At 41.3% G+C, this 11,493-nt stretch overlaps 1 protein-coding gene across 1 annotated transcript; it reads right to left on the bottom strand.

Moving 5' to 3' along the window:
* Window positions 1-4,216: 4,216 nt before the first annotated feature.
* On the bottom strand, window positions 4,217-11,298 carry ankrd13a (ankyrin repeat domain 13A). Its single transcript, XM_070833922.1, has 15 exons — window positions 10,823-11,298; window positions 10,306-10,441; window positions 9,829-9,953; window positions 9,676-9,721; window positions 9,231-9,374; window positions 8,937-9,126; window positions 7,909-7,975; window positions 7,710-7,791; window positions 7,494-7,555; window positions 7,262-7,392; window positions 7,006-7,163; window positions 6,779-6,910; window positions 6,515-6,675; window positions 6,337-6,401; window positions 4,217-6,172 (listed from the first exon to the last, which is right to left on the bottom strand). The coding sequence occupies exons 1-15, from the start codon at window positions 10,928-10,930 to the stop codon at window positions 5,974-5,976; spliced, it is 1,806 nt and encodes a 601-aa protein (XP_070690023.1). The 5' UTR covers window positions 10,931-11,298; the 3' UTR covers window positions 4,217-5,973.
* Between the last annotated feature and the right edge of the window lie 195 nt (window positions 11,299-11,493).

Below are 11,493 nucleotides of genomic sequence, written 5' to 3'. Positions count from 1 at the left end.
CTTTCACACACACACACACACACACACACAAACCCTTGAGTTCTTTACTTATTCAACTGATTTTTAAACCAGGCCCAATCACTTCAAGGACAACAGGTATGTATGTATACGAGAGAAGAAAGTGATTTGGGACATATGTTTCCGTATTGAGCTGCTGGTTAATGGACATGGCACATCAAAGTCCCTTTGTGTCACTGACTGCTATTGAAGTAGAGAACAGGCAAGCAAAGGATGCACATAAAAGAGACGCTGCTAAATAGCCGATTTCTCCTATACCTGACATAAACAGCTTCAGCAGTAGTGCATTATGGACAAGGTAAGTGCACAGATACTGTGTACGTTATGGCTCAATGTGCTGACATTCTCTGTCAGAAGTTTATGAAGGAGCTCCCTTGCAGGCAACAGGCTCCATTTTAGATTGACCTCGGCTACACGTGCACCTGCAGGGATGCTTTACTCTGCATATGAATGATTATTTACTCCTGTGAAATCCGCTCACAGCAGAGAGCAGGAAGAACTGTTGTTTCTTTAACCCTCTTATTCACATTCAGGCCTCAAATTGTGCACATGTTGCCAGATGTGTTTTTTGGTTGTCAGTCTGTCACACATATATGAAAATGTACCTTGTAGAAAAAAACAACAGAGATTTTTCCATAACGTTTATGCGATGGTATCTCTCCCTTCAATATACAGTATCTGGAAGTGTCACACATTGTGCTTTTTATGTTGTAAAAATACATCATCCTAACACTTTATAGATAAAATAAAGATCAAAAATCAACAGATATCTTTATCAACCACCCCTATAGTACAGAGCAAAGCGATAGGTTAGAAGTAATTTAGTTTGTATGTCTTTGTCACAGTTCTTTGACGTTGCATTAAGAATGGTTGTTTGAGTTTATTAAGAAAAATCACAACTGGCCAATATGTTGTTATTTTCAAAACTCTAAAATTTCAATATCAGTCTCAAAAAATGTCAGTATATGTCAGTACAAACTGTACGAAAGATGCTAATGTTCACAGCATGGAGTCTTGGAGAAACAGCAAACCTGCATAAACGATGGAAGGAAGCAAAATCACCCTCCGTGCAGAAATTGTCACTCTTTGTCATTAGTCAATCAGTCAGGAACCACAGTCAGTCAGACTGCAGAACCAGTTGTTGGGCTGAGACCTGGAAAACAGTTTTGTCGCTGATGTGTTAATAAATGCCCTTCAAGTCAGTGTGCTGTACCTGATGTAGTGACATCATACATCGAGCAGTTAGTTAAACTGTGATTATATAATGCTTTCTTATATCTGCTGCCATCACTGACCAGGAATAGAATCATAGTCATTATAAGATTATCACAAAAATGAGTGCATTTTCTTAATGAGCTTCTGTACAAACTATTGCTTACTCAGACTCTGACATAAAAAAATCTGCCTAATTCCATTTAAATGCCGTCGGATGTCCAATTAAAACAGAATCATTGAGTTCATGCTGTAATGAAATGCTTTCTTGTTGTGATCCAGGAAGCCTCCATTTTTAATTTCAGTCATCGTGAGTGACATTTCCTGATGCTCATTAAGCTTCTTTGGCATATAATTAAGAGCAGTAAGTGTTTGTAATGGTGTGCACTCTTAAGTTCTATAGAGGATGAAGGTAAAGGCCATATACATCAGTCATGCAGAGTAATTACATAAGAAGATAACCCCAAGGAGCTTGACCTTTATATCTATTCTTCATTGCTCTTTGACATTTCAGAAATGGGAAATGTGATGAAGGCCTCGCACTTGTTTGATGGTTACCAGTAAGAGAAGAGATTTCATTTCATGCACTTTGTTTTTTGCACAGTTAAACCACCAGAAAACACCTGGAGGTTTCAGTGCAGTCAAGGCTGCAGAGAGGCCCTCACATTTTACTTCAGCAGCCAGCAGTATAATCATCAACCAGCTGGAGCTGAAGTCATTAATCATTTGTCAATCGTCAGAAAAATGATCTGCGGCAATTTTTATAAAATAATTGTCATCTCTCGAGCAAAAATGTCAAAGAAATTCACTGGTTTAAGCTTCACAAAAGTGACTATTCCTGTTTTCTTAATCCTCTAATAGTTAACTGAATATCTTTAGGTTTTACAAATAATCATAGAAGTCAGAACTAGTGCTTTTCTGCTTTTCTGCCTTATAAAACATTTTATTCTACAAGTTCCTGACTTCAGAAGCATTTCCCTAAAGGACGTTTTCTGAAAATAACTATATATTTGGAAGTAATTAGAGTAAATAGACACCGTGTCCAGTGGGTAGACTTCTATTTAATACTAAGCATCTCAGTCCAGGTAGTCAGTAGACCAGCTGAAGATGGTAACAAAAGTGACATAATTCAATATTCATAAAGAATATAACGTCCAATCATAAATTGATAAATATTTACTTTTATTTTACCTCTTTATTTCACTCTATAACTAGCAACATATACAGTTCTTTGGAGAAAAACATCGAGCAGTAAAATAGTAGTAAAAAAGTTTTTTCCCAAATCACCTTAAACTGGTTCCTCTCAGTTGTCCATTAACTTTCTGTGAACTGACAAATCGATTAATCGGCTAATTTTTTTTTCCAGCTATGAGACTCAATACAATAACCCGGCGGCTTTAGGACCCAGATCGCACAGCGGAAGAAGGAACGCCTCGCTCTCATCATCACCACCACCATCCTCCTCCTCCTCCTCCTCCACATCCACCGCTATGATGCTGCCTCTCACCCCACCGGCCCTACTGCTGTGTTTTAGCGTGTTAGTGAGCGGGCAGCTGGAGGACTCCAGGCTGGGCGAGAGGGCCTATGTGGTTTTACTGAAGCAGAATTTGGGTAAGAAGTGATGCTGGACTGGAGAGTGATGAAGGCCTCTCTGTGTGGGCAGGGATGCTGCTGACACACGAGGCGTTTTTGTAGTTGTTATTCTAGAGAGACAAGTAATTACTAATAAATCCACCATGTCGGACTGCCTCTGTGTGTGTGTGTGTGTGTTTCTGACTGTGATCAGCTGGTGTGCTTTTGTCCTCACAGTCACTCTGGGGAGTGTCCTCGGAGTCCTGCTGGTGCTGATGATCATCATGGCTGTCTGTGTCTACAAGCCGCTGCCTCGTCGGTGAAAACTGTGCGGAGAGACAAAGCCTCCCGGTGCAGGGGGACACACGTGAGCACCGAGGAGCTACAAGGGAGGGCGGGGGGGGGGGGGGGGGGGGGTAATTTGAATCCATCTTATTTATGGGTTACACTGCTTATCAGTATTGATATGTTTACCTTGCCCTCCCAGTGATCACTGCTATTACATAGTCTGTGTTATAGGTGCCTCATGTTGTGTTTTTTATTTATCTATCTGGATTTAATAAATTATAGTGATAAAGGAGAATAGATGTGAGCTGTCATTACTGAAATATACATCAGTTAAACCTCTGCTCACATTGTTCATTTCTCTAAATGTGGGAATCTGCTCGTCAATGTTCTGAAATTAATTGCAGGTCTGTGTGCTTTTAAAAAATAAAATCTATTTATTTCACTTTGTGACACAGAAGGACTTCTAAAGGACATGCTGGTTTTTAAAGCTGAGTTTTTGTCATCTTAGCCTTTTTATAAGAAACTTTGTTAACAAGCACAGAGCCCTGCCAGTATTAAACAAGTGGAAATAATGCTGGCGAGAGCTTCTGTGCAGATTAAATCAAGTGATGCTGAGAAATTACTCTGGAAATCTGTTTAAATTGACTGAAATAAAACTGGGTTTCTATCATCATTTTGTTCTGTGATTGATTAGTCTGATGTAGGTGGGCACTGCATACTTTGCACTTGATTTTGTGGTAAAGGAGCTCTACAAAGGAACTGCCAAATAAAAATACTGTACTATTAGATGGGGGGCAGTAGGGCTGGCTTTTGAAATCTTTTTATTCTAAATGTAATAATTTAGACAATAATATCTCATTTTAGAGCAGTCTTACTAGGAAGTACTATTGTATCCTGAATGATTCAATGGACCAAAAGTATACTTGGATTATGTTCTGTATCCAGAGTGCAGACGTTAGGACAAGAATGACTGTGGTGAAAACAATGTAGAGAAACTCTCTGGTTTTAAACACGGACAAATCAAACTCATCACATGATAGAAAAGCACATAAAAGGTGTCGTCTTTGTTATCAGCTGTGTTTTTCAGTAAATAAAGCGAATTAACAAAGTCATGTTTAATCCTCATGGATATAAAGTGCTTTTATTTTACAAACTTTGTCAAACCAACACATTTTCTTAAAATTTTAACCTTAAAAAAACAAAAAAAACAAAACCTTTGCAGCTGGAACGGTGCATTACAAAGATCTGCATTAAATCAATCAAAGCTAGCCTTTTTTTTAAGTGTGGAAACTTGACTGTTATAATTAGTAGTTTTTCAGCTGAAGCCCCTGACAGTCAGATGCGGCAACACAGAGAGAATATTTGATTCGCTGTCGTTTGTCAGTGAAATCAACTATAGTGGTTAATGCACGTGTCTCAGCATCACCGTAGTACAACTGTAACCTCTTCGTCTTGTTTTTAAAGTTACAAAATGTTACAAAATCTGTTCAAAAGTTTAGTCTAAGTGGCACCACAGAAAATTGTGACAACCTCTTGCTCGGACAAAGTCTTGTCAGAGCAAAGCAATCCCTTGGCACATGCTGAAGAAACTAATCCTACATATGGCAGACGTGCTTGATCTTTGAGGCTGTGCTGTCTTTTCTTCTGCTCAGAGGTCTAGAGTTGTTCGTGGCTACGGAAGGCAAACCGACTGCCTTTAGGAATCTGAATAATCTCTGCAGCACTGGTTGTGCGACTGCTCCTTAACTGCGTGACAGCTGTAAATCCACAGACAGACTGGTCTCTGCTATTGCGTTTTTGAACTGAGGTGATGAAGTTGCTCAGTGATGGCTAACGACAAAACATCCCTCCTCACTGCGAAATCTGACAAAATGTTCAATAAAAAAAGATCCCCCACCCCCGACCTTGTTGCAGCAAAGAGATAATGTTGCCATGCAGCTGATTTTAAGTTTCTCTCACAGGAACATGCTTTTGTTTGCCCATCTGTAGAGTGTACATTCAGAGTACAAGAAAATGTATTTACTTATGCATTTTTGACTCAATCAACCCAACTTTCTGAACTAATATTGATATGACATAGATATGAATGAGCGATACCATTTTTTCACTAAAGAAATATTTACCAGGCTACAATTTCCAACTGTTTTTACAACGGATTAACAAACTAACTGCAAAGTGAAGGGAAACGTGTAAAATTGGAACCCTGAGATTTCTGTTTTTCAGTGAGCCCATGGTCCTCGACAAAGTGACTCTGTAGGGAGACTTCACAGTGGAAACATTCAAATACGTCTCTTCAGGTCTAAGGTACAAGTAGCTTTCCATTGAGCGCGGCTGTTTTCATTCGAGCCTTCTAATAATCAGGGGCTGACGCGAAAGTAGAAACAGTGCTCTGGACCTTAAGTGCCACATTTGAGTGCTACCACTATGTGAAGTCACCTTAAATAGTTTCATCATTTTTAGTCATAGAACGTTAATTACACAGATTTGACCCCACTCCAGACAACAATGTGATCAACACATGTTGGATGTTGCTGCGATTCTGATTTGGAAAAGAAGAAAATAAATAAATAAGAAGAAGAAGAACCGACCCAAAATGATCTCAAAGAGTCTATGAATTATGCTTGAGGATGGAGACACGCAATGCTGAGATAGAAATATATAAAGGAGTATGCTCTTACCAAAAATACCTTCTGGAAAATATTGGATACTGACAGTTTGATATTGCCTGTGCAAGAATGAGCCGTTTCAGAACGAAATCTGCGCTTGCATAGATGACTACAGTGGTTAGGAAGGAAAATTGAGGTGTGGTGGTTGCTTCTGGATCTGGAAAGGTTGTATTATTATTATTATTATTATTATTATTATTATTCCCTCTTATTCCTTTTACTTCTCAGTGAGCGATAGCTGCAATATCATCTCCAGCTCCTCTTCCTCCTGCTTCCTTATCCTCTCCTCTTCTAATTGAGCTTGCGCAGAGAGCTCCATGGCCAGACGGAGGTCTGAGTCGGGGCTGGAGACAGGGGGAGAGCTGGCAGGGCTGGGGGTGTCTCCATATTCCACTAGCACCCCCTCTGGGATGCTCCTAGAATGACATGGACAGGAGAAAGTGAGAACCAGCTTTACTGACTGAGAGGTGAAGACACGTGCAGCGTCATCTAAATCCCCGTAGGATGAGCAACTTGCTGTTCCCTCTACCACATGTAGTTATGAAACTGCTGCGCCAGCAACCTTAACCGGTGTTCCTACCTGTCGCTCTGGCTACTGTGCATTACATCAGTGGAATCCGCATCAGCATCATCCCAACTGCCCTCCTGTAATGACACAAACATCAGGAGCATTTAAGGGGTGCAGCCATTTGGACATGGGAGAATGATGACGACACATTTGTGTGCTTGTGAGCGGATTAAGTGACAACTGCTCTGACCTGGCCTGGGACCCTGTGGGACTCCAGGAGACTCTGATGGATGGCGTACTGCAAAAGCTCCTCGTCGTTGTTGGACATGTGTGTGTGTCGGCTGCCTCCTCGGCGGTGGTAACTGACTGGCACCTCAAACACTGAAGGACACACTTGAAACGGAGGCGGTGCTGGGCAGATGGAGGCCGAAAGAGAAATTGGTTTAGAAGTCACAGACGTGTAACTATTTCAACATATGGTCACATTTGGTGGCTAAACTGGCTGCATTCCTACCTGCAGCTTCGTCATCTTCTCCTGAGGATGTTGGTGTGGCTGCTGGCGTTGTGTTCGCCGCCTCTTCAGTACTGCATTTATTGACATTACCAAATGTGATCCTGGCATTCAGCACATGAAACAGAGGGATCTCTGCAAGAGAGAAGAAACCACAACGGATTAGTTGTAAAAACATACTTGTACTTGATTGTAGTTTCCATAAAGCTTGACGGGAATGTCACACATACCTATTTTAACAGGAAATCCAGGAGGGAACTTCAGCGTCACAAAGTCTCGCAGTCGTGCAAAATGGGAACTGGTCCGAGCCATGAGGTCGATAATGGGGGTCACCTGCTCCACCAGGGACAGAGGATGCTCCTCGCTCATCCACAATGTACCTTTGAATCTGTGTGAGACAAGATGAAAGAAAAATGTGGTAAAAATGCGCACAACTGTGAGGGATTAGGTATGAGATTTCTAAAGACGTAAAGCTATGTGTTGTACTTCTGTGTTCGAATGCTCAGTTCAATGGGTCGGCCGATGTCTCTGTTCCCCAGGTCAAAGTCAGGATCAAAATATTCATCTGGAGTGATGGCAGTGGGATTGGTGGCAGTTGCATACTCAAGTGTCAGATCCTGAAAAAAAAAAAAAAAAATTAAATCGAGCACTCGCATGAAATCAGCTACTAGATAAGAGTGAACGTAGATCATTTTAACGTAATTGCTGAACTGATTACCCCTTGTGCGCTTATGTGCTGCTCCACAGTCCCCAGCAGAGACTCCAAGATGTTTCTTTCACCTTAGAACAAAAAGCATAACCTCAGTACTCTGATTCAGTTTCAATCAAATGTAGATGTGTTACTCATATGGACAAAAATCTACCATTTATATATATGCTGAAAACATCTATACTGAAGGACAAAAAGTATACATGATGAACATTTTCCACCTACTTTTTATCCTCTCTTTCTCCTCATCTGTAAGATGCTCAGTCCGTGTCCTGATGACAACGTTTACATTGTTCACACTGAAAACCTGAAAAAACAAACAAACCAGCACCTGATGTCATGCGTCATGATGAATGGGCCCCGTAGTTTTCAGGAGCACTACACTTTAGTTATAATAAAAACAAAATGTATAACATCTGTGAACCTTTGCGTCAAATCCGTTGACCACTTCGGTTTTGTCACTTCTCCAGCCCCAAATCCCAGACTTGCTCCTGTGAAAACAAAAGCATCATTACAGGCAAAATCCTCCATCACATCCTTTAGCTTGAACTTCCACAGCACAGAGAACACATGACGCGATACAAGCTACAGGTATGGGATGTTTTAAGTAGCCTGTAAATGTATCTCAATCATTGGCACTAATCTGTGATTGTTCTCTTATTTTAGAGGCTTTAGCAGTGTTGCACATGTTCCTCAGTTAACCATTTCTCATCTTAAGAAATATATCCTCTCATCAGCCATGGTGACATGGTAGGCAGGAAAAACACAGCTATCATCAATAACATCAACAATGTCTCAGTTCCCTTTAAGTGGTCCAATCAGTTATGCAGCTGAGCCACTACACAGTACATCAAGGCTGTGCCACTGAAGAGCTAAATGGAGTTCGGCCGTCATTAGTGTTGTTAGTTATAGCTGTGTTTGACAAGACAACTATAATCACAGTTATCTGTGAAGTGAAACTGACACCTGTGTTTGAGGAATTATCCAGATGAAGCGTAGCTAAATAATATGATGGCGATATATTACCTCATGCTATTGACTGACACGCCTCATTACATTTGTTAACGTTATTAATATCTGTTGTTACTTGAAGTTGTTAGTTTGTGGGGTTGCACGCCACACTTGTTTTAAAGTGATCATTTACGGTCAGACAACCCTTGAATGAATATGTCAGTGTGATATGGCATTTTACACAATTAGCAATGCTAGAATGATCCTGCAAATATCACCGAGAGTTCAGTGCAGAATGATGATTAACGGGCCTAATGGAATAACTGTTCACACAGTAACCTCACTCAGGGAGTAATGACATTTAAACAAGTGTGAAAACGCCATGAGACGTCAGCCCTCATGTAATGCTGTCGCTGTGCAGTTCGTTCTTGGATGATCAAAGGACTTAACATGTCTGCATGCCGTGAGAAAAGGGACAGAAGAGAAAGTTGTGACTCTTGCCTCTCAAAAGCAATATCCTTGGTGTCCAAGTAGGTGTTGACGATAGAAGTCGTCAACCTTTTAGCAACTTCCTGCTCAGCTGGCTGCATTGACTCTAGGGTGACATCCTCCATTTCTTGGGATATGTTGAAGCGTTCAGTGTCCACTACCTCATCATCATGGTTCACCTCCATCAACTCTGCATATGAATCTGATTAGACAGGAATAGACTTTAATCATTTTACAGAGATTGTGCAAACCGTAGAGAGAACTCAGCAAACCTTTTGAGTGTGTAAGAGAGTTAACAACACTCACCGTCGCCTCTGAAGATGTAGCTTCGACGGCCTCTGATCCAAGTCATGTTTTCAAAGCCGAGAAGAGTGGCGTCCACTCGCAGGCTGGCGCCACTTTTCCAAATGCGACAAACATCACTTGGACAAACCCGGGACAGAAGAGGGACTGTGAAGCAACAGCACATGAATGTCTTACAACGGAAGGAAATGAATCAGCACATTAAAAAAAAACAACTATGTGACACATTACAAAACCAAAACAAATGTTTCATCTTAAAATAGCCAGGTATGTGGTTTTTCCTGTATGAGCAGGTGAAACCTTTTGGCCGACTAAGACCATGTATTTTACGTGGACATTTAATTGCAGTTAGAAAACACTTCTTCTTGATAACTAGCCTGCACTAAACAGGTTAGCATGCACACACTGTTTCATGATATGATCTACACACACAAACAAACAAACTTACTCCAACTGGTGAATTCCCACTTCATTTCCATATAGAAGTCTGGAGACTGTGGATGAAAAGACAGGCCAAGTAATCATTTCCTTTGCAGGTAAATATTTCCAGGCACATATGCAGACGGATGACAGCACAAGAGGGAATTGTAAAAAGTAAAACCTCTCGGATCTTAGCCAGCAGCTCAGGCACTCCTCCCAAAGCGGTGGAAGCTTTGAGGTAGTCCCTGCGTTGAAGCACTAACTGAACCATCTCTGGGTCTCCGGTGCTGACTGCCTCCTGCAGCACTAAACAGAGACAGACACGTATGAACAAACCACTAAACCTTTTAAGGTTACAGCATCTGTTCCCCAGGAGGGGCAACTATCCATTAGAAAAACCTCATCAATTACGACACTAACCGAGGAAAGTGATAGTGTTTTACTGCAGACAGTAGGACTGTCAGAAGAGTGGACATGCATTTGTACCAGAATCCCCATTAACAGCAGAGGACAAGTAGGTTAATGTGAGAAGGCTCCTAAGTAATCAAACAACCCACAGATCCACAAAAAACAAAAGCACATCTACAAAACAAGTGAAGGAAACATCTGCGGTATCATAACATTGGTTGTCTGTCATACAGTCAGTTTTGTAACACACCTGTCCAATTGTTGGCATTTTCTTTAGTCACTTCGGCACCGTGTCTTAGGAGGACCCTCACTGACTCCAGGTGTCCGAGCGACACCGCCAGGTGCAGAGGTGTTCGACCTCTGGGATCCACAACCTCGATGTCATTCTGAGAAAAACAAGGAGAAACCCACACTCTTGCACTTTCATTTGTGTAGATAAATCTACACACGCAATTAGGCTAAATACTGCAGTACTGACATGACAGTATGTTATATGAACAAAAGAGCGTGGCCTTGTAATAAACCATCTGTGCTAGAAACCATCTTTTTAAAGTAAACCTCCAGACCTGTTGATCACTGTGTCCTCAGAGATGTTTTTTGTTTTTATTCTCCAAACAGTATCTGTGTGTGACACTGCGGCGCATCTGTCAACACGACTGGCCTACTTTAACTGGGTGGCTACGGAGATTTAACATCTCGCTCCTGGCTTCAGCCAGCTAGCAAGCGTTAAGTGTGTATGTTTACAAGCTATTCGGTGTTTCACCAACCTGTGGTAATGTTATTTGCTCTTCCAGTTTCCTGTAGTCATTCTCCCACACCGCGGAGTGAAGGGGAAACTTCACCCTGGTGTCTTCGCTAACGTTAGCCGTGGACATCTTCCTCTTTGTGGAGCCGCTCAGTGCAACGTTAGCCTGCTCCTAACAAATACAGCCATGGGAAAAACTGCGACACCTACACGCTACTTTATGTGCGATGAACATGACCCATACTCTTAATTTTTCACAACGGCAACGTAGATATATGGAAACCGCTGTCTAACTTTCTCCGAGCCTTCCAGTAAATAAAACTTTTGAACAAGGAAGTGCCAGGAAAAGTACCCAGTAACGACGGGGGTGTCCTCTGTAGAAATTGATTCACAGTCCAAGTTATACCATCTAACTAAAACTGCTTTCCAAGCCCATTTAAATTGGACCTTTTTGGTTGTGTAAATCAAAGTATTTCCTCAATTAATGCTCGACAGAAACATGTTTTGTAAATAAAATCTTGACATCGCCTCGAGGGGAAAAGATAGACGGTTCCACTTGGACGAAACCATTCATCGTGTCCCCAACGGGGGGGTTGTAAAACCTTTAAATCAATATATAACCTCTATGTAAATGTCAGCCCGTGTCACACTTTAGATTGATTGTATTACATGACTTACTTTTAACGCAATTTA

This window comes from Pempheris klunzingeri, chromosome 7, assembly GCF_042242105.1.
Source record: "Pempheris klunzingeri isolate RE-2024b chromosome 7, fPemKlu1.hap1, whole genome shotgun sequence".
Taxonomy (NCBI): domain Eukaryota; kingdom Metazoa; phylum Chordata; class Actinopteri; order Acropomatiformes; family Pempheridae; genus Pempheris; species Pempheris klunzingeri.
This window is presented reverse-complemented; position numbering and strand designations above follow the sequence as displayed.

What these genes read in the sequence shown, in the direction of transcription:
- ankrd13a (XM_070833922.1), bottom strand. Translation starts at nt 10,930, where the DNA reads ATGTCCACGGCTAACGTTAGCGAAGACACCAGGGTGAAGTTTCCCCTT. An exon ending in AGCAAATAACATTACCACAG is followed by an intron (nt 10,442 to 10,822) that starts GTTGGTGAAACA and finishes TGTTTTTCTCAG; the next exon opens with AATGACATCGAGGTTGTGGA. An exon ending in AAGGATATTGCTTTTGAGAG is followed by an intron (nt 7,976 to 8,936) that starts GCAAGAGTCACA and finishes TTGTTTTCACAG; the next exon opens with GAGCAAGTCTGGGATTTGGG.